Here is a 25323-nt window from a genome sequence, read left to right as displayed (position 1 = left end):
CTTAAAATATTAATAAAATCATGCCCAAGTAACACTAGTTCCCCCCAAACAGTATCAAATGGCAGATTTTCCCTTTTCCCCAAAAGTCATATGCTATGTGTTAGAGTCAAATAACTAAGTAGGTATTATTCTCCTAAGTAGGTATCATTCTCTACAACAGCATCATAAATACACAGAATTAGTTATAGCTTGAATTTTATAAAATGGCAAATGATGGAATATTGGTGTCTGCTTAAAAACATGGCCTTCACACCATGGTACTGATAGCATTTGCAGACTAATGGTAGATGATAAGAACTGGAACAAAGCAGAAGGTGAGAAACAATTTGTACTCTGACAAGAAACACAGAAGTCAGGACATAAAATCGTGGACCTAACATGAGGTCCTAGGCCCAAGCAGCAGTGAGCAGCACAAAGTGGACCAGACAATAAAGAAAACATTTAGAAATTTTAGCCTTCAAATACCCCTAAAGAAGTTCCAGTGCTAGGACATGGGTTAACAATAAACAGCAAAGAAGATACACAAATTCTTTTGCAGAGAGGGAATTGGATGGTTTCAAGGGACCAAAAAAAAAAAAAAAGTTATTGTGTCTATCTCATGCCCTTATATCCATGGCAAAAGAGACAAGTAGTATGTTAAACTCCCTATCAAGGAGACAAAAAACTCTCAAAGACTGGACATGGTCTATCCAGAGGCTGCCTAGGAGCTCCTCATGATATCATCTATAACAGCAGGTGGACGTTTTTGTTTTGTGAATCATGACAAGACTTGAAAAATATAGCTACTATTTTTAAAAAATTTTATTGGCCTTAAGAGAATTTCACCCCTACTGTGTAAAATACCCCCATCTGACAATGATAGAGACCATTAATAACATTCGGGGGACAAACCAATAAAGGCTTCCAAACTTATATTAACATTCGGGAAGACAAATGAAGGGAAAGACAGCTAAACTAAAAAGTTAATGTAATTTGATCTCTACATTATAGATCTTTCCTCTACTATATATATAAGGCGAGCAGGCTGATTTTTCTAAAAAACGTCAGTTATCATGAGTGATCCAATTCCTCTGGAATGTTCCTTACCTCATATGTGAGAAAAGTAAACGTGCATCCAAAAAAAAAAAAGAGTCCCTAGTTTTTCATTCAATTTAGATCATAAATATTCATTTGTTGTTAAGGACAGGAAGGGATCACTAGAGCCGCACTGTAAAATTAACCCTTTCGGTTGACAGATGCCTCATGGTCGGGGGAGGCAGGGGTGGTCTACGAATCTGTATTATCAGAAACATGAGTTCTTCAGTGGAAATACGCGGAGATCACTCTCTATGCCGTTTGGCTTTCAGAGCAGCATTTGCCGCGACCACCAGCATCATTACCACCATCACCCGCAAGTCGGCGTGAAGGGCCGCAGCACTGGGGGCGGCGTTGTGCTCGCACGCGCCACGCCCACGCAGAAGAGGGCGGGCCCGCGGGCACAGGTTGGGGGCTGCCCCGCTGACTCACCGCCAAGCCGTCCCGGGCGCGTCCCTGTCACCCGCGTATCTGGGGGCTTGGCCGTTGACTCCACGTAGAGCTGCTGTCCCAGAGTCGTAGTTTTGTTTCCACTGGCGCACACCTGCTGCGGAGGCAACTTCGAGAAAAAGAACGACAGAATACGTTTCAAACATTAGAAAATCAAAAGCGAGACAATAAGCCCAGTAAAAGAACACGTGTCCCTTCCGGCTCTCCCGGGCCATGAGAGGCGCGGGAACCGCGTTCACTCGCTGTCCCGCTGCGCCGCGACCCGCTCCACACTCCCCTTCCCAGCACGGTAGCTGCGAGAAGGCCCGCGAGAACCCCGAGCAGCCCCTCCCGAAGGTGCGAATTTCCTTCTACAGGCAGTTTGCAAACCAAAATGGACGAGAACGTCTGCTCCTCAAACACGGTCCCAGCGGGCCAGGAACATACGGCAGGAGTCCCCGCGCTGAGGGGCAGACGCGCTCCCATCTCGTTTCGCAGCACCCGGTAGGAGACGGACAGGACGTCGCGTGCGCGCGCACGCATGCACACGGACGCACGACGTCGCTCACGTACCGGTTCCCGGCGCGGCCTCGGCGCGGGGCCCGCTGGACTTCCTGGACGCCGCGAGGCGGACGCAGGGCGCGTGGGAGCCGCTGCCGCCCAGGCTTCCGAAGCCGCTGGAGGCGCCTCTGTGAACCGGCTGAAGGAAGGAGGAGCCGCGCTCGAGTTCTGGCGACGCCGCCGGGCGGAGAGCGGCAGCCGCCCCCTCAGAGCTTACACTGCCGCGGCCTCCCTGATACCCTGCGCCCGGGCGGAGGCGGCCGCCCCTGACTGGGCTGCTGACAGAAAGAGCCCGTCCTCGCCTTCCGGAGCTTCTCGGGGCAGGGCCTCGTTTTCTAGTCTACGCGGGCGCTTCCAGAACAGCGAGTCTTTAGAAAGCCGCAGAGAACGGAGGTGACAAACCACGAAATAAACCCTGTGCCAAGCTGAGAACGGACGGGAGAAATGCAACAGACCCCAAGCTTCGCTCCGGAACATCACTCGTGAACTCCCGTCTGGAAACTAGCGGGCTCGCGGCTACCGGTTTATTAATGGAAGCTCCAGCAGGAATCGTTGTTGGCACTTGTTTTCGACAGGTGGTTTTCCCCGCGCCCGCCTTGTAACAGCCAGACGCAGAGACCTGCCATCCCTGGGTCCCCACCTTTAAAATCGGAATCATTTTTTTTAAAAATGCTGCAGCCCAGCCCTGCAGCTCCGTGCAACGGTACCGGTCGGGAAACAAGACGGCGGCTCTGGTTTAGGAACCGCTTCCCTGTCTTCCCTGCCGGCTTGGTTTGCTCGGTTAGAGGGCGATCCTACAAGAATGTGCTGTGCATTTACTCCTCTCAGTAGAAGGAAAACAAGATGAATAAGAAGCTGACGACAAAACTAGGAAGATAAAAATTCCCAGAATGCAGGGCGTGAAGATTTCTACCCCCTTGTGGTGTATTTTTTTGCGAGGTCACTTCGCTAAGATCGACTGTTACAACACGATCATGGAAATTCTGTGTTTGCTTTTTTAAAATCTCACTTTACCTGTAAGAGAAGTTTGTGAATTTGTTCTTGTAGTTCTGTTATGTCTTTGTCATGACTGTTTGTCTTCCTTTTTCTGGTAGCAAAAACATCCTCATTCAGCGGACTCCTGCGAAATGCCAAGCAGAAGATGGGGTCAGGCAATTCAAAATTAATTTATAATGAAGTCTAAAGTGATTTTTAAACAGAATGTTCAAATAATAAATCTATACTTGTACAAAGCAACTCTTTGACTTCAAATAGAAAATATAAAGCTATGGGACGCCTGGGTGGCTCAGTTGGTTAAGCAGCTGCCTTCAGCTCAGGTCATGATCCCAGGGTCCTGGGATCGAGTCCCACATCAGGCTCCTTGCTCGGCAGAGAGCCTGCTTCTCCCTCTGCCTCTGCCTGCCTCTCTGTCTGCCTGTGCTCGCTCACTCTCTCTCCCTCTGTCTCTGACAAATAAAATCTTTAAAAAAAAAAAGAAAGAAAATATAAAGCTAAATCCCATCCGTGGAGGCAAAAACAAACAAACAAACAAACAAAAAAACTAAGATGTTATGAGGCTACTTTGGGTCCCCTAGAGCGCTAATCTTTCGACATCTATGTCGGCATTGTTTTGCAGAAATCTAAAGTCAGTGAGGAGTAACCTCTTTAGATACCAAAATATCTGCAACAACTACTGGTCTCAAAGTTTAACTGAGTAACCTATTGTAGAAATTTTTTAAGGCCCTAGGTCCGCCAAACAACATTGGATGTTTAACATACCTAATCACTTCAGCAACCCAACTCTTGGTGCAACCGTGGCTGTCAAAACCTGCAGTCTTGTTTACACCAGAGCATTTCAAAACCATGACCTGAACACAGCACGAGTTAGATGTGCCAGCAGAAAACATCACAGAGAAGAAAATGACATTCATTAAGGACCTTCTATGTGACAGGAACCATGCCACTTTTATACAGCAAGAATAACATTTTCTAAACCCTTACAGTGTGCCAGGCACCATTCCAAGTGCTCTCCTTCACTGGAGCTGAAAACTTCTCGAAGTCACCTAGCTGGTAAAGTCTAAACAGGTATTCATGAAGGGTCCAGAGTCTAGGCTTTGGAGTACACTTTTGCCACCACAGTGTATCGCCTCTCAGTACCTCAGTAACTCAAATACTATTAACGTGATACACTAAGTTAGACATGTCATCTCCTGAGTCCCCACAACTCAGGAATTAAGAAGCAAGAATCATCATGATGCCAGAGAGGTTGGGTCACTTGCTGACACTCATACCTGAAAAGCAGCAGTCAGGGTTTGAATCTACATGCCTGACTCCAAAGCCAGTGCCTTCCCTCTTCTATTCTACCACCCTGCTGTTTCTCACAACTTTTGACACACAACTCAATTCCCTAAGAACTGAGATACTTTCCCAAAGATTGAAATAATTATTAATTACCAGTGTCATAAAAGTAGTCAGGTAGAGCTCTGCCTTTGGAGACAGAGCCCCATGGCAATGTCTTCTTTAGCATGCAGACCGTGGGTTGTGCCCACCGATAGTTATCAACACAGCATGATGTATGTGGAATATACATGGCAAACTGTGCTTGAATGCACCACCTGACACACTGTACACAGCACCCCCTTGTCCCGTCTGCTACCCGTTCTCCTCAGCTTCCCATTGGCACGTGAGCTCTGTGGGGCCAGTCTCTCTGGCCTGCTGTGTTCACCTCTCTGGTACCTCCAGCTGTGCCAGGCACATAGAAGAATGAATCCATCAGTGAAGGAGCAGTCTTGGCCGGGAGTGGGGGGTGAGGTTACATCTGACCCATGATAAATATGGCTATGCACTATGAGCTTGATACATTCCAGAAACATTTGGTTTGCTTGTCAAATGAAATTCTGGAACAGAAATAGAACCAACTACTTTGTGTTGTGAGATCTATTCCTGTCTGTGAAGCTTTCTACAAAACCAGGTTGTACCTTTAGTCAGTAATCACATAACTCGAGATAATGAATGTGCAGGCTGTGGAGATCCAGTCTTGACCCTAAAGTGGCAAATGCCATGGAGTGCTAGGCCACTGGCTATGGAAGGATACTGCTTGAGGAGTCAGGGAGAAAACCTAGTTCTTCTCTCCACTTCCCAACCTCCTCCTCAAGTGACCTCTACACAAGTTACTCTGTCGCCAAGTATATAGATATTATCTGGAGGATGCCCACAGAGAGGTGGCTAGGTTCCCTGCTGAACACCCTCACTGTACCCCCTCATTGTTCCCATTTCAACCTCACACTTGCCAAAACTCCACTCAACATGCCATTTCTAGGTCCCACTGCACTGTGGGCCCCAGGTCAGGGGAGATGATGTCTGTGTGTTCTACCATCTTAGTCTCAGAGTCTAGCACAATGCCCAGCATAGCAGGTGACACATAAGTACTCGTAAAAACAGTTGTATAAATATAATGGATGATTATTTCAAAAGAGCAATGAACATTTACTAGACTCTAAATTTTTCCCTCACATCATCCTGGAAATTGAGGTGAAAATGCTGATAGGATTTTTTTTTAATTGCAAACACTGTGAGTACTTACGTTATCAGTTAATTTCATATGTCATGTAATTACACTGAACGGACAATTGGGGCATCTAGGACATGGCTCTGGCACTGACGGGGAGGGCACAAAGACCAATGGACAGACACCCAGGGGACACCTCATGAGAGCAATCGTACTTGCTCTAGGGTTTCCTATAGTCCTACTAAGCAACCACCTGATTTTATTTTCCTTTCCCTACAGATTTCCTTACCAGGAAAAAAAAGGGTCCTTTCTGGCCAACATGAATAACACTGACTTGGCAGTCATATTTCTGATCCTAGTTACTACATGAGTTTTCTAGCAGAAGTTGGTCTCTTGAGTTAGGGCAGCAAGGAGCCCTTTTCTCCTATTAGGTTCTAGACCTGCTCTACTGAGAAGCCAATCCCAAAGCACAAAGACCTAGGAGGACCTTGGGACCATTTTTCACCATTGTTAGGTATCTTGTATTATGTAGTATTAAAACACAACAAAATAAGTCTTAACTGGTACACCTATGTTTTCAGTTTTATGCTTATGTGCACAAAGCTGTATGACAAAACACAAAAGACATGATTTCTCAACCTTAGCATGATTCTAAAGAGTTAAGTACAATTTCCATGCTTAAAAAAAAAAAACCCCAAAAGATACCACAGGGGAACCTATGGCCCAGCTGAGAAATTTACAGGTCAATTTTAATTTTAAGCCAAAAAGGCAAGGGACTGGGAGTATTTTAGGCTCCAAGAGAGGTGGGCCACTGGACAAGTAACAGTAATCAAAGAGGCTAGAGTCAGCCATGTTGTCAGGAAAAGAAAAACTAAAGCATCTAATTTTTAAAAATAAAGATTTGATAAAATGGACATAAATAAGTGGAATTTGACAGCAGAAGCTGATATAAAATGGTTTACATGGTCACTAAAGAGAACTTTAAAATTCAGAAAAGAAAAAAAACCCACACACACAAAAGACACCTCACCCCATTACCCTACACAGAGTCAAAATTTGTATTTTATTTCCTTTCTTCTTCTTCCTACTTCACAGTGTTTATGTGTCATTTGAACACATTTATATTCATACAGTATAAACAATTTTGTATGCTGCCTTTTAAATCTGATATATATTTCTCATGTTATATAATCTTTGGAAAAATTTCCTTTGGCCAATTATACAACATGTCAAACAAATAGTCTAGAACTTAATGATTGACATATAAGCTACTCTAAGTCTGCCATTATGATTGAACATGGTGCAATATATCTTTTCTTTATAAAGCTCTTCTATATTTAGGCCCATTTCCTTAGACTGTTTCCATAAGGTAATCATGAGGGCAAAGAGGTAGAAATCTTTCAAGGTCCTTGGCAGACCAAAAAAAAAAAAAAAAATCTGTGCCTTATTTAGTTATGTGTCAACTGAGTCAAAGGGAGTCATGTGTGGAAGAATACTATTTGGTAAGAATGGTAAGAACGGTCTTCTAGAACCATGAACACTGACTGACTTACGTTCGAACTTTATGCCGACCAATGATGAAAGACACCTTCCGGCTCCATGGGTTCACAAAGCTGGACCAGCTGGAGTCCAAGATGACATAATCTCCATTTTGGGTACAAAATCGGATGGGTAAGTATTCAAAGGGAGGGTGGCCTGCATACTTCAAGACTGTAGAAGATAATACCACAAGATTAGAATTTATTGAATGCATATTTAGTGCAAATATTTTTTCTAGGAATTTATTTGTAAGTTCTTCAGATGTCAATACAGAAAAAAAATAGTTTTAGCAGCTTCAACACAGTGCTCACTTGTTAAAGGTTGAACTCTAGAGATAAAGAGTTTATGAGAAGCTCTAACATGAAATGAAATGAAAAATTAGAGCAGAGGAGTCGTTACAGAAAATCTTCCTCCTATAAAGAAGCAGGTCATTACCTTTTTGGTGTACAGTGAGCATGAGAGAATGATCTTCTGGATGCAGATAAGCTAAAACGGATGTTCCCATTAGATCCTGAGGTAGATAACCCAGCAAAGGCACTGCTCTGGGATAGAGATAGAGCACAGATAGCGTGTTACATGCAGCAAGTAATTTTCAGACTTTATACACTTTCAACAATACTTTTTAACTTAATTCTACCTATGAAAAAGAAAAGGCATGCAGAAGATATCATTCCAGCATTTATAAAAGGGGTCGTGGGGAAATGGTTCCACAATCTAAGAGATGCTGGGCACTGGACATGTGTTGAAGTCGCCTATGGAACTTTCTAGAAAATGATTCACAGTCTCACTACTGGCTAACTAAATCAGTTTCTGGAGTAAGACCAGAAATCTGTATTTTTAGCAAGTTCCACAATGGTCTCAGACACCCCTCCCAATTTACAAAGTTTACAAAGGTTACATCGCAATGCAGAAGAATGCTGATGGTGTTAAGTGAATAAATCAGGGTGCACATTTATCCAGCACGATTAAAACTGTGCAGAAACAGTGTCTTCCAGAAGGTAGAAACAGACAGACACCAGGAACACAAAGACATGTGCAGAATGCAGCTTCACAGGAAGGCAGTGAATGCATAGCTCTCATGGTCAAGTTGAAAGAACGGACTCCATGAGTGTTTTCACAATCAGTTTCTAATACAATGAATTTAAGCCATTACCAGGGTATCTGCAGCTAAATATTCTTACTCCCTACAGATTCCATGATACAAAGTATTTCATCAATTACTGTTTAGTTTCAGGGTACCTATTATTAAATAAACCTATTTTCAGATGGTAAGATTTTTTAAAAATCAAAATGAAAAGCTATCATAACTGTGCCAACCATTTTGACTTTGTTGGTTTCCACTTCCATGTGCCCTGGTGCACTGAATGCCTGATTTTCTGATTTCGTGAATAAGTAAATTCAAAAATAAACATGGGAAGAAACAGAGGGTACTCAACAGGGGATAACAGTATTTATTTTTCCAAATAAAAGTATTAAAAAACAATAAGCAATGACTACTATCTGCTATCATGATTCTTTAAGAGCACTTTAATACCAAAAAAAAGTAAAAAAGACATGAGTTCAAAATGACTGATGCTTTAAATTAAGTAAACTTAGCTTTACAAAAAAAAAAAAAACAAACAAACCACTTCTTATTTCTCCTTTTGTTTTTCCCTTCACTTCAGACTAAGAAACATTTCATCGAAAGGTATTTTAGGAAAGCACTTGTCTGATGGAAATCATGTTGGTACAGGAGCTGGAGGCCAGAGTTAGAGTTTTGGTCTCCTTTTGAGGACAATCACATACCATGTCCAGGTTCACTGTCCTCCTGTGTAACATGGAACACCAATTCCTGACTTACCTAAAGCAGACTACTGTCAAATCAAACACAATTTGCAAACTGTATAAGTAGAACACGCAAGATCCTTACATTGAAACATAAACTTCAAGCTAACAAATCAAACATGCAAATGGCTAGACATCTGTTTCATAATGTGGATATACATAAACATAATGTAAATGTTGTCATATTTCTATTTTCAGAAATAAATTTTTTCCAGGCTTAAAGAAGCACTTACCTTTCATCTATTTCAAGAAAGACACATCCTGGGGTGTGTGTTGTGGTAAAAATTCTTTTATCCACCGGGATTCGAGGAGCTACGAGAAACAGAAAGACTCACCTAAAGGCAAATATTTAATTAGTCATGCCCTTAACTGACCACTTACATTAAAGAAGTATCTCATATGAACCGGTAGAAACCTCACTCGGGGGCCTGGCCTTCAAGAAGCCAAGGCTACGGTTATATTATATAATACTTGTCGTTACTAACTACATTTTGATTAGCTCAAAATGCAATGGCTACTGAAGTTCATTGTAAGACGAGTTTGTGTGCCCGGAATCCCTCATCACAATCCAGCAGGCCGAGCTGGCGGAAATGAAAGGTCAGGCCTGGGGGTTCTGGTGGTATTTGGTGGTGCTGTGTGACTAAGTACAATGAATTTGGTGTCAGTTTTTAAAATCTGGGTCAGAAAACTCATACGGTCAGTGCTTCTGTATTAACGCACGAATTTAGAAATGTAGTTCTGCCATCAGAGGACAGAACTACAGCTTCCACTCTAGGCCTTTCAGAATACTTAAAAAATACAAATTCATTCTTGTGACCTCATAAGAAACTATGCAACAGTTTTCATGCTCTTTTTTTTTTTTTTAAAGATTTATTTACTTGAGAGAGAGTCTGGGGGAGGGCGGGGAGGAAAAGCAGAGGGAGGGAATCTCAAACAGACTCCCCACTGGGCATGGAGTCTGACTCACGACTCGATCCCCCAACTGGTAAGATCGTGACCTGAGCCGAAACCAAGGGTCAGGCGTGTAACTGACTGAGCCACCTAGGTGACCCCAAGTTCCATGCTCTCGTTTCACACACGGCAGAAGCCAGAGGCCACCAGTCACCAGTACAGATTGGATCAGACCAGGTTATCAGTGGCCAAGTCTGTGCTTAGATCTTAGGCCGCACTGACCTTGAAGGAGACAACTATGGAGAAGTCAGGGTCGGGAAACAGAGACACCAGGGCAGATCAGCTCTAAATGCCCAAGAGTTCAGGGCCAACATGAAGCCTCGAGCACTCTTTTCTGGTGCTGCAGCTGCAGTTAACAGGCTTCCACCTGCTCCTACCTGCACTGCTGTCAGGTTACGTTTGATCCAGAAGCTGGCCCTCCTGTCTTACCTTCATAACCAGAGTGAATCTTCTCCACCAGGATGAGACAGCAGGGCTCAGATTCCAGCTGGGCAGAGCTACGTACATGCAGCAGATAGGGGATAATCCGGACTGGGCAGTAATGCTTCTCTTGCTCTGTGTCTTGGCCTCCCCTGAAAAGCACAGAGATGGTGAGTAACCTGTCCTGATGCATTCAGGGAGCCCAGCGTGAAACAAGGCCTTGAGAGACGCCTTCTTGGTGATTTCTGAAAGAGACCTACCCAAATCTAAAATGTTTAAATGTGTTTATTTTAAAAAGAAATGTTAGTTTACGTTTTCAATGCCCAAGGATAATTATACTCATTCCTTATCCAATAAAAAAGAGGAGTTATGGGGAACCAGCTTAGTGGGTTAAAAGTGGAACCTGCCATTCCATGACTTTTCTTCTGACCCAAATCATGTGACCTCCTGGTCTTACCTCACATGCCTCAACCAAGTACCACATGACAGCAATCAGGTTTCCCTGTGATCATGCCCCCCAAAGCCAGCTCTCCACCACTCCTACCTACACTCTCTCGAGGGGCTGACTTCGTCGCAGAGCTTCACGACGACCTGGATGGGCACAGGGCGCTGTGTGGGGGGAAGCAGGCATCAGGAAAGCAGGGTTAGAACCTGCTGGCCGAGCCCTGGCCCAGCTGGGCAGGGGCAGCTCGACTCCCAGCCTTTCACTCCGTTTTATAGCTCCAGCTGCCCAGAGGACATTTCTCCTTGGATACACTGTGGTCCCCTTAGTAGCGACGTGCCCGCAACCGAACCCATACCCCCCTGTTTCTACAGGTCACACCTTGCCTCTCCCACCACTGGCCGAAGTCACTTTAGGTGGTCTTCAGCTGCCTAGAAGCTCCATCTCCCTGTGTCCTGGTGCTCCCCCCCAACCCCACCTCGCTTCCTTGCCTCTACGCAGACCCTGGTGCCTCCGCTCCCATGTCCCTGCTTCCGTTTGAGGAAAGAGCAGCCTGACCCTGACCCTGACCCACCAGCTGTCCTGCGTCTCCCGCCTGTTCCTGGGCCTGCATCTCCCAGGCTCATCCCGTCTCGGCTTCTGCATGCTCTGTGTGCGCTGACCAACCGAGCACCCGTCTCCAGCCCGGACTTCTCCCTGAACTCCAGACCCACCTACCGATGCTCTGACAACACCGCAGAGTTCAAGTTCCACCAGACAAGGCCAATCAACCTGTCTAAAACCAGGCGCCGGACTCTTCCCTCCTCGCTCCGGCAAGCGGCTCTTTTCTTGCACACCCAAAACTGATCCCATTAATGAACTCCAACAGCTCTCCCGAACAAAGGTATCTGGAATCCCCAAGGTACGTCCATGTGTTCCTGCTGCCACTGCCCAGTGACAGCCCTTCTCTCCCGGCCTTCCCTCCTGCCCCCTATCCCTGCCCCTTCTCCAGCGCAGCGCCTGGCGAGGTCCTCGTAGGCCAAGCCGCGTCCCTCTAAAAAATGCAACTGGCCTGTCTCTGTCCACTGAGGATTCCCAGAAGCTGTGTGAAGCCTGGTTGGTCTCCAGACGGTAATGCCGTCTCCCACCTCAAGGAAGGAGGGATCATGGGAGAAATGACAGACTCCACATGTGCAGTACGACACGTCTAGGTGGCGCATGGGCCGCTGTGCCCAGAGCAAAGGCAGCTGTCAGCGCCCACGGGGGTACCCTCACACAGCACTGGAGTGAACCTGAAAGGGTTCGTGCTGGCCACAAGCGAGACCATTTGAGCATCACAGAGATGAACGAGCACCTTCTGTTTCTGCTCACATTCTGAAATGCTGATGGAGGAAATGATCCGCGGTCTGCGAACTGCTTCAGCATCAGAGGGAGGGTGGGCTGAGGAGCTGGCGGTGGTAGATACTGTAAGGGCCTGCCCCTCCCAGAGGAACTTGCTTGTGGACCCCAGATGTAGGGGCGGGGCAGGCCGGGTGGAGACGTCCAATCGGTGGGGCGCACGTATATCCACTAGGGTGAATTGAGATCCAATTGGCCACCTGTGTAGGGGCGGGGCTCAGCCAACCCCATAAAGGTTGGTGTTCCTGGCTGTCCGAGGAAGCAGGAGAGCCGTTGGCTGGAGCAGAAGGAAGAGTCTGCGGGAGCCGAAGAACCACCGTCTGTGGTCCCTCTGCTGGCAGTCTCCAGCTGCCTGTAGCCTCCAGCTGCTGGCGGTGTCCCACCTCTGGTTGACCCGAGCCACCTGCAGCCTCGAGCCGCCTGCAGCCCCTAGACGCCAGCGGTCCCGAGACACCAGCGGCCAAGCTGTCAGCGGTCCCGACGCCTGCAGTCCTGAGACGCCAGCGGTCGGAGTCGCCAACGGCCCCTAGCCGCCAGCAGCCTCGCCGCAAAATGCTTCGCCACCCCGAGCCACGAGTGGCCTTGTCCGCAGCGGTGGCCTCCTCTGGGTGGCAGCCTGGACAGAGTGGCATCATGGGGAGCAGAGTCTGTGCCATCGGGTTGTCCTCCGTGTCATCGTGTTGTCCTCCTTGTCATCGTCGCTGTCATCGTTGCCTCTTCGTCGTCGGGAGCGGCCTCGTCCGGGCAGCGGCCTCGTCCAGAGTGGCCTCTTCTTGGGAGCGGCCCTGTCCGGGGAGCGACCTCATCGAGCAGTGGCCTGGTCCTGGGAGTGGCCTTGTCCGGAGTGGCCTCTTCTTGAGAGGGCTCCGATCACGGAGCGGCCTCATCTGCAGAGCGGCCTCGTCTAGAGCAGCCTCGTCCGGAGCGGCCTTCTTGGGAGTGACCTTGTCGGGATCATCGTCGTCGCCTTTTCGTAAGAGACAGCCCTGACCGGCCAGTTTGATTCTTGATGCTTGGAGCAAAATAAAGCTTTGCTTGACCTTCGCTTTCTATCAGTCTCGTTCCTTTGATCACGGACCCTAACAGATACGACAGAAGACTGGCTGTGGGTTAAAGTCATTGAAGCTGAATGGTGAGTCTGTACCAGTGCACTGTACTCTCTCCCCTACTTCCATGTTATTTTGCAAATTCCAAAAGTAAAGTTTTCAAAAAAATGATTAACCTGAACAAAACATTCCCTTCGGAAGTCAAAGCTCCCTGTGGTCTGGTCCATGTTTCTTCATCTCCTTCCACTCTTCTTCTTAGTTTCCTTGTTACTCCTCCACAGGCCAAGCGTGCTCTGCCCCAGGGCCTTTGCACTTGTCTGGAACACTCTCCCCTCAGGTAGAGGTATGGCTTGCTCCCTGACCACCTTCAGGCTCTGGCTCCAATCAGGCTTCTTATTATAGAACACTCCTTAACCACCCTGAACACACTAGTAATCTCTCTCCTGCCCAGAATCCCCGCTCCTTCCCTCCCCTTCACTGTTCCACATGGAATTTACCGCCAGCGGACACACACGTAGGTACCTGTTTGTTAACCGTCTCCCTTCCACACACAGAATGGAAGGTCCACCGGGGCCAGAACTTTGCACCTGTAATCTTGCCTGGCTCAGAAAAAGGCAAAGAAATATATTTACTAGCAAAATAAGCACAAACAGCACTGTTCTAAGGTCTTCGTTAACAGTTCCTCTGTGAAGGACTGAACGGACCAACACAGCCCTCCCTCCTGTGGCCCGTCTCTGGGGTAGCCTTCCCCAAGCACTGGAACGCTGTGAGCTCAAGGGCTCCGACCCTGTGGAGTGCTGACTGGTCCATTACAAGGACTTTTCTCTTTAGTTTTCCACATCTGGACCCTTTAGTAACTTCAGTACTCACGCTGGCAATTGTGATGTCACTGAACCACATTTCCTTATTGCAAAAGTAACATGAACATAGCACAGCAAATTCAGAAGAGAAAAAAAATCACTAACAAATCCTATCAGAAACCAACCACAATTAAAATTTGGGTCAGTTTTCTTCCAGTTTACTACATCTGGACTTTTTAAATCCTTCCCTTACACATAGGTATCTTACTTTCTTTAGTTATTTAAAATTTAGGAAGTTAGGGGCTCCTGGCTGGCTCAGTCAGTAGAGTGTGTGTCTCTTGATCTCACCAGGTCACAAGTTCAAGCCCCACTGTAGGCACAGAACTTGCTTAAAAAAGTTTTTTTTTAAATCAAGTAAAATTTCAAAAATTAATTTTAAGTGTGACCAAGAGTCAAAAAGCAAACAAAAACCAACAGATTCCCAAACAATGGGCATTTGAAAGTGTACTTAACATCATCCAGCGGTTCCTAGTGAGAAAGAGAGACAGAGAGCATGAGAGAGAGCACGAGAGAGCGCGAGCACCCCCTGGCTAAGAATGATCTCTCTGTTCTTTGTCTGGACTGCTTTATTATCTCGTCATTTTGAGTGTACGCTGCTTCTCCTCAATCAAAACACAAACTTCTTGTGGCAAGAACCCAGTGCTAGCTGAATACAAAAGAATCTAAAAAGGGCCCCCCCCCCCCAATCAGAGTGTAACCCATCGTTTCTGCCCCTCACGTGCCCCTAGACTTACCGGATCCTGCAGAAAAAGGACTTCACCGGAGTGGAGTCGTACTGAGATGCTGTAGGAAACAGAGACAAAGCGTTAATCACCCCCTCCCAGAGCAACAGGCCAGAGCAGCTCACTGTCCAAGAGACAAACTCCAATTATCCCCAGACAAATAAGAAACTCCTCTTTTAAAGGAGATACACAGGGATTCTGCCCTCCCTCTGAGATGGAGTTGCATCCAGTATTTTCCAGGGGGATTTGGTACTCTAGCTGTGACCCTCGGGGAGACAGCAAGCATATGTATGTAGGACTGAGGGCTTTCCCTCATCAAGCTGCTGAAACTGCCCATGCTCCTCCTTCCAAGGTCAAAGCAATGATCTGGGGACACAATTACTTTGGTGGTCACGTTCTATTTCATGGTGATAGTCCACACAGGTCTCAAAAACTGCCGATCTGGACCACTTACAGCCTTTAGGTACAGGATACAGAAATGTCTCACTGTTTTCTGTCCTTGGACAAAATCCCCAAAGTTGGGGCCCAGAAATGACATGGTTGTCTTAGGCCTCTCACCATGGAGTGCCTCCCTGATCTACAGAAGATCGTACCAACCACTAGGGTCTCTAGGGACACCTTCTCACCAGCCTCATGCCAACATTTGTGCTGGTTTTGTGGATTTCAATGTTAATTTCAATGATTTGTCAAGTGGTAATTCCAAAATGTTTAATTTACCTTGATCGAGGGGCTGAACCTTTTCCCAAGTGTTTATCGACTATTTAGCTCTCCTCTACTTAGAGCGCCTTGAATTGATCTTTGGGGCACTTGCCCACTGGGGTGAAAAAGCCTCAGTTACAGGAACCAAGGAAATGCTTAAAACCAAGGAGATGTTTTACAAGATACACCAAAGGAGCAAAAACAATGAGAACTCTGAGGAACCAAGACAGGGCACGTGGTCCAGGTCTTTGCACTTCTGAGAAGATCACAGAAGAGTCAGAAAATGGGCTTTGGAACGATGAGGGAAAATGTACATGATTAAAAAAGCAAACAAACAAAAAAACCAGAAAAACCAAACCGCAAAAACTCCCAGTTTCAAAGACACCAGTGATCCAACTCTCAGAATTCAGAACACTATGGAAGTCACAGTCCTGGAATTCTGAAACCAGAAGACTGTCCTTACAGCTCGTCTGTGAGGAGGAACGGAGCTGTCAGCTCACCGAACTGGTGGCTCTGAGACACCCAACGGGCCCAAACATCAAAACCACCCCAGGAGAGGCTCAGAGAAGCTTGTGGAGGGATGATGGCAAGATAAGGATGTCTCAAAAATACTCCTAACTTTTTGAGATGATTTTTATAAACAGGACCTATTCCTTGGTGTCGTTTTCAAATGCCCACCTTCGTGTGGCCACAGACGTCCTGTTTGATGGTTCCCACTGCAAGGGACCGACGTGGTCCAGAGGGGCAGCAGATCCCAGCAAGGGCCCTGACTCACACCGCCAGGGTGAAATCCCGCTCTGAGTCTGCCAGGAGCGTGACCTTGGATGAGTCCCTTAGCTCTGTGCCTCAGGATCAGAGAGACTGTGAAAGGACATGGCTCCTGGCTTCAGGGGTCATCACTGACCACAGACCACAGCTGCTATCCCAGGGCCCCACTTCTGGTGGCTGTTCCCACCCAGGGCCCGCGCACGGAGTGGTACTAAGGACCATTCCATGGAGATGCTGGGCTCCTCTGCTGTGTGACGGTGGCTGGGACTTCCCTTTGATGGCCGGCCAACTGGTGCTGTGAGCCGTGTGGCAGGCCAAGCCTCCCCCTCCCCAGTCCCCCGGTTCCTGCTCCTTCCACGGGGGTCAGGCATGAACCGTGGACTCCTCTCCGTCCCCCACCCCCTGCAGCATGTCGCTTCAACAGCTAACCCCATCTTGGCGTCTGCTGCTCAGGAGACCCAAACTAACACAGTTACTTTATCCATCAACTGGGGACAGTGATGGGGTCTACCGCTCCTAAGGTTTTGTGAAGATTAAATTAGTCAATCCACTGAAGCATGAAGAAAGGCCCAGGCAAACAGTAACTGTTCAACAGAACGGCAGCAACGAAGAGGAGCCCTCGTGTTGCAGAATGTTCCAGATACCTCAAGTGCTCCAACTGCCGGCGTGTGTGCTTCTCTCAGCGGCCGTGTGTTAGCAGGCTGGTGGGACAGGACAATTTTAATGTGGGAAGCAAAATGGCCTCCTTGGTTCCAGAAGGGACAAAACTCAATTTAAAACTCAGGTCTTCCAATTTCCTTGCTTAAAAGTCTTTGCACATAGGAAATACGGCAACTCTACAGGAAGGGAGGCTTGCGTGCAGTCTGTGTGAGGACGCGGGCACTGCAGTCTCTAGGAGTCATGCAGGACCGAGAGCCAGACTGTGGATCTCAAACAGTGGACACGAGTCCCTTCTCAGTTCCACACCTCGGCTGTGGGGGTGAATCCTTGTTTTCGGACGTGCGCTCTACAGATCAGTGGTCAGATCTTCCCGGGAGGTCTGTACGAGCCAAAGTGGAAACATCCTCTGACGCCAAGCCAAAGGCTGACATCTGCTGAGTTCCCAGCTTCCTATGTCCCCTTCATGCTCCAGGAGCTCAGAGGAAGGGCAGAAGGAGGCAGTAGGGGCCCAGCCCAGAAACGGCTCTAGAAGAGCCGGAATCACAGAGGTGTGCGAGGTGAAGCCCAGTGCGGGCAGTGGCCAGGAGGAGCACCAACTCTTTAAGGAGAAAGTCAAAATTCAGGTTCCCAAAACAGCGACTTCAGGATATGTTACCTTTTTACATGTTGGGGAGATATCACGGCAATAACTAACTTGCAAAGATAACACAGCTGAAAGGAGCAGACAGAGACCCCAGAGGGCACTGACGGTGGAGGGAAGGTGGGGGCAGGGCGCCTAGGGCCATCTCAGCACCCTGAACAGCTCCCGGCCCCCAGCGCTGGCCCACTAAATGGTGATGGAGCAGAGGAAGGTGGATAAAATCAGACAAAGGAAAATGGACAATTAGAGGTTGAAAATACATGCTCAAGAAAAAGGAAGAGAAATGAAATTAACCTTTTCTTAGGGGAACAGGAAAGACTTGGAAACAAGCAAGGAAGACAGGTGTGCATTTTGAAGTGTCCATGAGCTACGCCCAAAAGACAGGGCCGAAGGTCTGCCATGGAAAAAAGGAGCGTGAGCGCCTGTTCCCACTGGACCACGGCCTGCCTTAGAAAGTCAGAATGGGCATGGGGCCCTAGATTTGCAAAATGAGAAAGTTCTGGAGGGGTGTTTCACATCCGTGCCAATGTCTAACACTACTTAACTGTATACTTAAAAATGGTTAAGATGGTACATTTGGTAATGGGTCTTTTTTCATTTTTTTTTTTACTTTAATAAGATATATACTTTTTTTTTTACTATAATAAACAAATTTAAAATTTAAAAAAAAAAGAAGAGGGCTTGGAATCAAAAGAAAAGGGTTGATCTGTACTAATGTTACTAATCTAATTACTAATTACTAATAATTCTAATTACTAATATACTAATATTCACAAAGAATATGAAATAATAAAGGTTGACTTTAAAAAGAAATAATGAATTATTTACAGAATCACACAGGACTGCAAGTCACAAACCAAACCAGGACTAGGCATTCCCAGTTCAGGGAAATAACTATTTCAGAAGAAAATGAGATTCATGAAATTTTGCGGAGAAGCAAAACTGGAAGGGGAGCTAATCATGAGAAGTTTCTCTCCAAAGCCAAGCAAAGAAATAATGAAGTCAATGTGAGAGGGAAAACGTTTAATTTTATTAGAGAAAACAGAATCCTTATAAACAATGAAACTGTTATATGGGATGCAGGCAGTCAAACCATATTAAAAAAAAACATGTATGATATGGAACCTATAAAATTAACTTCACGAAGTCAGTGTATTACTTGGAATTTTGTTATTAGAGGATTTAAAATGCTGTTTCCAACACAGCCTGACTTTTTATTTATTCATTTACGTGCCTTTGTTTTTTAAAAAAATTTATTTTTAGTAATCCACCCGATGTGGGGTTCGAACTCATGACCTCAACGTCAAGAGTTGCACATTCCACCAACTGAGCCAGGCAGGAGCCCCACGTTCTCATTTTTTACATAAAGAAATTAAAAAAACCATATAGTTTGCAGGTCCAAAGCAATACGTTAATTTTGGTCCTCTCTCTGAAAGAATGAAACTGATCGTGCTGAGGCGAGGTAAACACCCGCCCCTCGGCCCCATTACCTGTTTGGGCCCAGCTGTTCCAGAGGGGGAGGCGAGCGTGGGCAGTGTGTGCGCAGAAAACCCTCACATCTTGGGGAGCGAGCAGTTCCACGAAGTGAGACGACTCCAAGAAATCGTTCTTACAATTCAGGATTGAAGCAGCCTGTTCAGAAATGTGCACTAGCCTTCCAGACAGAAAGGAAAAAACTGCCACAAAGGTATCCTAGGAAAAACATTTGAAATAAATGCAAATATTGAGACACATGTGAATAATATTCCCTGAAAGGTCAATTTGTTCTAGACTCCTAATGTTATCAAAACAGGCACATACCCTGCAAAGGCAGCGCGATTCTCCAACATATGCCTTAGTGGTCCTCGAAAAACCCACATTTGATCTTCTGAAGGTCTGATTTCTATATCAGACAATGTACCTGTTCATCCTACATTGACTAAATGTGCATACGGCGTAACCACTTCCGATGCCTTCTCATTTGCAAACCGACAGGACTGTCTTCTCATGACCAATACATAACTCCAGGCTTTACGACCACGCTCAAGAGCCGCCTCCTTCAAGACACTGTCTTGGACATGCCTCGCTACGTAAGAATCATGTCTCCCGTTTGTTCCACGAGACAGCAGTGACATTTACAAACTGACCACTGTTCCTGTCCCCTACCACTGGCATATCCTTCTAAGTTTTATCTTGAAGATCTTAAAGGGAAAATGTTATCTTAAACTTCTTGTTTCTTCCAACTCCGCCACACCCACCAGAGTCCCATAAACACCGCAGTCAGTGAAACAAACACTGCTGTGATCTCAGGGAGCGCTCTCACTCCGACATGACAAGATCTCTACATCTGAGGTCTAAACATGAAACCAAGCCATGCCCATCCCAACAACGAGGCATGAGGCTGAATGATTCTGCCAACGCGAAGAGATTCAAAAAAGATACACGACATGTCTCTTGTACAATTTTACAGAAAAATGACAGCATCTCAACTCAGCTGGTTCTAAAATCCAGCTGTTACAACTTGAAGGAGTAAGTATTGGAACTAAGAATGATATAAATACAAATTAACAAGTCGGAAATTAGAATAAAATGAGAGCGGTTATGCTGCAGTTTATTTTTTATTTTATTTTTGGTCGAGAGATTGCAGGGGTGCTCAGGAGGCAGGGGCGGCTGGTGAGGGGAGCCCAGCAGACCACCACCCCCGGGCCGCCGCCTGAGTTTACATCTGTGCTCTCGCAAGGGCAGCAGAAACTAAGTACAGGATGCCTCCTGGGCAGCCTCTGGTGTTTGCCTTGCATCATGGTTACTGAAGCTCCAACGTTATTAGGTTTCAGTATCTACGTCTAGATAAAGTTGTTAGGAAAAACCACGCAGGCTGATATGGCAAAATGTGTGGATTCTTACTGTGTTTTTGGAAGGGTAGCCCGAGGTAGCCATTCCCAGCTCCTCGAGACTGTAGGTGGTCGCAGCTGCTTGAGGTGCTCCACTCTGACTGAGGGTCTGGGAAAACCCACTGTTTGCTAAGAAACACAGGAAAATAAACAGGTAGTCCAGTGTACCAACTTTGGTGTTTAGGATTTTCTGATGTTCTGTGTCACAAGGAGCAAGCTCAATATAAGGTATGAAAACCCCAAATCCCAAATACATGCACGTAGTGTGTTTATGACAGAAATATTACTTTCGTATTCAGGACCTGTGTGTCATACATGACATCACAGAGGTTTGTGCTAGCTAAAGAAAATGTGTACTTTGTTAAATCCCTGAAAAAGAAAGGTCAGAGATAGAAAGGGAAAGGTGCTAGCAGTGGTTCGTTTTTAATTTGGCAAATTCCTTGGCAAGGATGCGGAGAAAGGGGAACCCTCCCCCACTGTCAGTGGGAATGCAAGCTGGTGCAGCCACTCTGGCAAAAAGCATGGAGGGTCTTCAAAAAGTTGGAAATAAGGGTATCCTACGACCTTGCAATCGCACTACTGGGTATTTACCCTAAAGATACAAATGTAGTGATCCGAAGGGGCATGTGCACCCCAATGATTATAGCAGCAAAGTCCACAATAGCCAAACTATGGAAAGAACCTAGATGTCCATCAACAGATGAATGGATAAAAAAGATGTGGTATATATACACAATGGAATACTATGCAGCCATCAAAAGAAATGAAATCTTGCCATTTGCGATGACGTGGATGGAACTAGAGGGTATTATGCTGAGCGAAATAAGTCAATCAGAAAAAGACAACTATCATATGATCTCCCTGATATGAGGAAGTGGAGAGGCAACGTGGGGGGCTTGGGGGGTAGGGAAGGAAAAAACGAAACAAGATGGGATCGGGAGGGAGACAAAGCACAAGACACCCTTAATCTCACAAAACAAACTGAGGGTTGCCGGGGGGGCAGGTAGGCAGAGGGTGGTTGGGTGATGGATATTGGGGAGGGTATGTGATATGGTGAGTGAAGTACATAAACGTGGCAATTCACAGACCTGTACCCCTGGGGCTAATAATACATTATATGTTAATAATAAAAAATTAATTTGGCAAATTCGTGATATACCATGAATGCATTGCAACTGTATGTGGATGACATGGAAAGGCGAGCTGTATTTACCAAATGTGTTTTTTCCCCAATACCCTGAGAAAACCATGATCCTCTAAAAAGTGAGCTTTAAAATGTGCTAAACTCTGCTCTCCTAAAGCAAATCATCAAAACATGGCAGAACAACAGTTCAACAACAACAGTTCCTAAACTATGACACAAACAAGGTTCTCCTGATGTTCCTAATTTGCCAAACCAAGACATGATACAATCCATGTGGATTTATTTGCTCATCTCACATCAAGCACCACAAACGCTCAAAACATTTCAGGGACCAGAACCAAACTGACAGCTCTCCCGGCTTGGCCCACGTTTACGAAGAAAATGATGTACTCCCAGGACTGTACTTTTTCTCCTGCGCATTTACCTTGTACTCTGTGCACGCAGCGAAGGGCATAGTTGAGGGCATCGACAGTGCTTGGCTTACTGTGTCTCCCTGATGGGAAGTATTTTTTCATTTCTTGCACAAGCATTACAAGTTCTTCAGAAACTCTGTTTCTATCTTGCTGTTCACTGTAAGACAAAACAAAACAAAACAAAGAACCAACCCATCGATTCACACTTTCAAATAAAATTAAAATTCAAAACAAGAGCAGCCCGCATTGATCAAATGTGCCAAGCAACTTTCTAAGTGCTTCCTACGGGTCATCTCATTTTGTTCCCAGGTTTATTTTCCCCTTTGGAAGGTGGGGGATCCTGGCCAAAGAAACTGGTAAACATCAAACATCTTCCATTTTTTCTATTTTTTCTCATCCCTACTGCAGCTCCCCGGCTCAGATAAATCCTTAACCACTGTTCCCGAACTTCGGCACTCTTTGGTACTTCCTCACAGTTTCCCAGGGCTTTTCATTCCATTGTCTGAGGATCCCCCTGAACTTTCTCCTGGGCTTACAAACAAAAGGATAAAGTGATTTAAGCCCCCCCCAGTTCCTGTACTAGCCCTGGAAGAACAACAAACAGATCAGGCCTGTCACCTGTTGCTGCTCTCCACCTGTAGGCTCTGCAGTTGGAACTTCTGGCTCCACATCTCCTCCTGTCCTCTCCCCAGGGCCTCCGAGGCCCGGGCCTGGGCTCTTTCAAGTTCCAGAGGCTCAGACCCCCTGGAGTCCAGACATTCACGGCCGGACCTTTCCAGGTCTTCACAGGAGTCCATCTTCTGTTCAGCAGCCCTCGGTCTGTCGCCTGCTTCCTTTTCACCTTGCAGTCAGCGACAGGAATTTATTTCTCACTTTGGACCTCGCCATTGCCTTAGCGAAGATGACTGGTCATCAGGAGCCGGCGGATACGGGTACCTGGTCACCTGGCCGGTTTCCTCTGCAGGATCTCCATGCAGTCTCCGATAGCTCGGCTGACGGGGGCAGCCTGGGGACGCGGGGGGCGGGGGGGACGCGAATGAGGGGATAGGTGTCCAGTGACACGGGCGATATGCTGCGGACGCCGGGCTGTGACAACCCCGCCCCCCTCCAGGCTCCCGCATTCGCAGGCCTGTCCACCCGCGGCTCCCACCCGCGACGTGCGCCCAAAACTGGACCTGGGAGTGCGGAAGTTCCAGCGCCAAGTTCAGCAGCCCCAGGTTCCCCCGGGCCCAGAACGGAGGGCGGACTCGGGGAGATCTCCCCGCCCCAGCAGAGTACTCACCAGCTGCCGCCGCCGCCGCTCGCCCCACCGTGCCGCCGGGCAGCAAGCAGTCCCGAGGCCCGCCGCGTGCTGGCTGCCGCCGGCGCCGCGCCCCCCGTGCGCCACGTGACGCGGCCCCGCCCCCAGCCGCGCGATTGGCTGCCGCGGCCGGCTCTGCGCACCCCCATTGGCTCGAGGGCGGAGCCCGCGCTGGGCGCCCCGGTTACATAACCCGAGGCGAGTGGGAGGGGAGAAGGCCGGGGAGCGAGTTACATAACGGGGGTCGGGCGAAGGGAGGTGCTCGGCCAATCCCGGCAGGCCGGCGCGTAGGCGGGGGGCGGAGGGGCCCGGAGGGGGCTGGAGCTCAGGCCGCGCTAGTCGAGTGCTCCGCCCCCTTGGGGGGTGGGGAACGGGACCACCGGGAGGCCGGAGCCAGCGCGACAGGGATAGGGCGCTCGAGCCGCCAATCACGAGGGGGCGGGACCCGAGCGGGGTTGGCCGGCCCCCTGGGGCGCCCTCGCGCCAGGCCCGGCCGCGGGAAGAAGCGCTGGACGTCCGAGCGCCTGGTCTGCACCTTCTCGGGTTTCCTTTTTGCATCTTGCTCAACCTTGGTGCTTCGCGCCCGCCAGCTCCGGGGGCTCGGAGGTGTTGACCCCGGAGCAGTCCCGGGAAGATCAAAGTCTGTTTCAGAAACGGAATTTTGACGGCGGACTTTGAACATTTCCCTGGTTCCTGAAGTTACAGGTTGATTTGTCAATTGGGGGAAGACGAGTGTATGTTAAGAGACACCGTTTCAGAAAAGGAAGGTGTAGCCAAGCCCTTTGTAAAAATATCAAGTCTGAAGGTTTTTTAGATTGTGTGTCGACTCCTCCGAAGGGCAGAGCTCCGCCCCTTTTCAGTGTCGGGTACATGAAAAATGTTCAGTATTTTTTGGAAAAATGAAAGGAGTTGTACAGAAAAGGGGTGAGTGAAGTGTGCCAGTTGTTCACGTCATGTATTGGATAAACCACCTCCTTTTTCCAAATGACGGCAGATGTCCGTCTCCTCTCGTTTTGTCGTTTTGTCGCACTGCTTTCGTTCAACAGACACTTACTGAGCGGATGATCTGGGCCGGGATGACTGTGGTCCCGGAGAAAGAGTGGTGGCCAAAGTCCCTGCCATTCAGGAAGTCTACCTTTTATGAAGGCGGAAGACACAAGCAAGTGGATAGGCTGGGTGGAATGTGAAACGAAGAAGAAATGCGGCTGGGAGCGGGGTGAAGGGTGAGGGACGCAACAGACACGTTAACCTGGTGATCGGGGAAGCCGCTGGGACAGGGCGAACTGAAACCTGAGTGTGTGTGTGGTGGGGGTGCGGGTGCCGGTACGGGTGGCCCGAAGGGAGGGGGCAAAAGACACCTGCAGAGGCTCTGGCAGAGCAGGTGTGTTGTTCAGGAACAGAAAGAACATCTACTTAGGAGAATTCCCAGAGGGAGGAGAAATAGTTTGAGGGGCGATCAGGAAGTCAGGAAGGGCCAGATTATAATTAGGGAACACGATTTGGGTTTTCTTCTAAAGGGAGCAGAAAGAGGATCTGAAGCAAGAGAGCGATCTGTATTGGCCAGACTTCTACCCAGGGAGTGGTTAACAGGTGGCTGTTAGTTACACGAAGAGGGCTGCGGACCGGTTGGACTAGGGTGGTGCCAGGAAGGACAGTCTAGACGTGGGAGGCATCTGGGGCACAGAGCCTTGCGGATGAGTTGAGTGTGTGTGTGTGAGAGAGAGAGTGATCAAGGGTGACTCCTGGGTCTTTGGTGTAAGCAGAGCTGCATGTCATGGGTCATCAGCATAGACGGACAGGTCTGGGGAGAGTAAGTTCTGACGAGGGGAGAATGGAGACTTGGTTCCCACACGTTATGTTTGAGCACGCAGGTGGGATTGTCAGGTGGGTGACTGGATGTCCCAGCCCGGGATGCAGGGGAGAGGCCAGGTATGGCGAGAGGACTGACGTTTGGAAGAGGCCAGAGTCCCTACAGCATTTACAGTCATGGGTGAAATTCTCAACAGGAAAATGCAGATAGAGGAAGGCCAAAGGCCAAGACTGGGGGAGGCGTGGAGATTTAAAGGCAAGCAGAGAGCCAGGTGAAGAATAAGGAGC

The 25323-nt window shown here is 47.7% G+C and overlaps 1 protein-coding gene across 1 annotated transcript in view; it reads right to left on the bottom strand.

Moving 5' to 3' along the window:
- PER3 (period circadian regulator 3) overlaps window positions 1-22932 on the bottom strand; it is a 59968-nt gene extending 37036 nt beyond the window's left edge. Inside the window, 13 exon segments of the mRNA XM_045064929.1 lie at window positions 1507-1633; window positions 1894-2072; window positions 2074-2203; window positions 3079-3184; window positions 7105-7261; window positions 7526-7632; window positions 9148-9226; window positions 10295-10437; window positions 14745-14793; window positions 18990-19191; window positions 20383-20498; window positions 21938-22083; window positions 22545-22932. Coding sequence (XP_044920864.1) covers window positions 1507-1633; window positions 1894-2072; window positions 2074-2203; window positions 3079-3184; window positions 7105-7261; window positions 7526-7632; window positions 9148-9226; window positions 10295-10437; window positions 14745-14793; window positions 18990-19191; window positions 20383-20498; window positions 21938-22083; window positions 22545-22723 — 1720 coding nt within the window. The 5' untranslated portion in view covers window positions 22724-22932.
- Window positions 22933-25323: the final 2391 nt, after the last annotated feature.

The sequence above is a fragment of the Mustela putorius genome, unplaced genomic scaffold, assembly GCF_011764305.1.
Source record: "Mustela putorius furo isolate JIRA1106 unplaced genomic scaffold, ASM1176430v1.1 tig00003853_pilon_pilon_pilon, whole genome shotgun sequence".
Lineage (NCBI taxonomy): Eukaryota > Metazoa > Chordata > Mammalia > Carnivora > Mustelidae > Mustela > Mustela putorius.
Note: the sequence above shows the minus strand (reverse complement) of the source record. Positions and strands in the feature narration are given on the sequence as shown.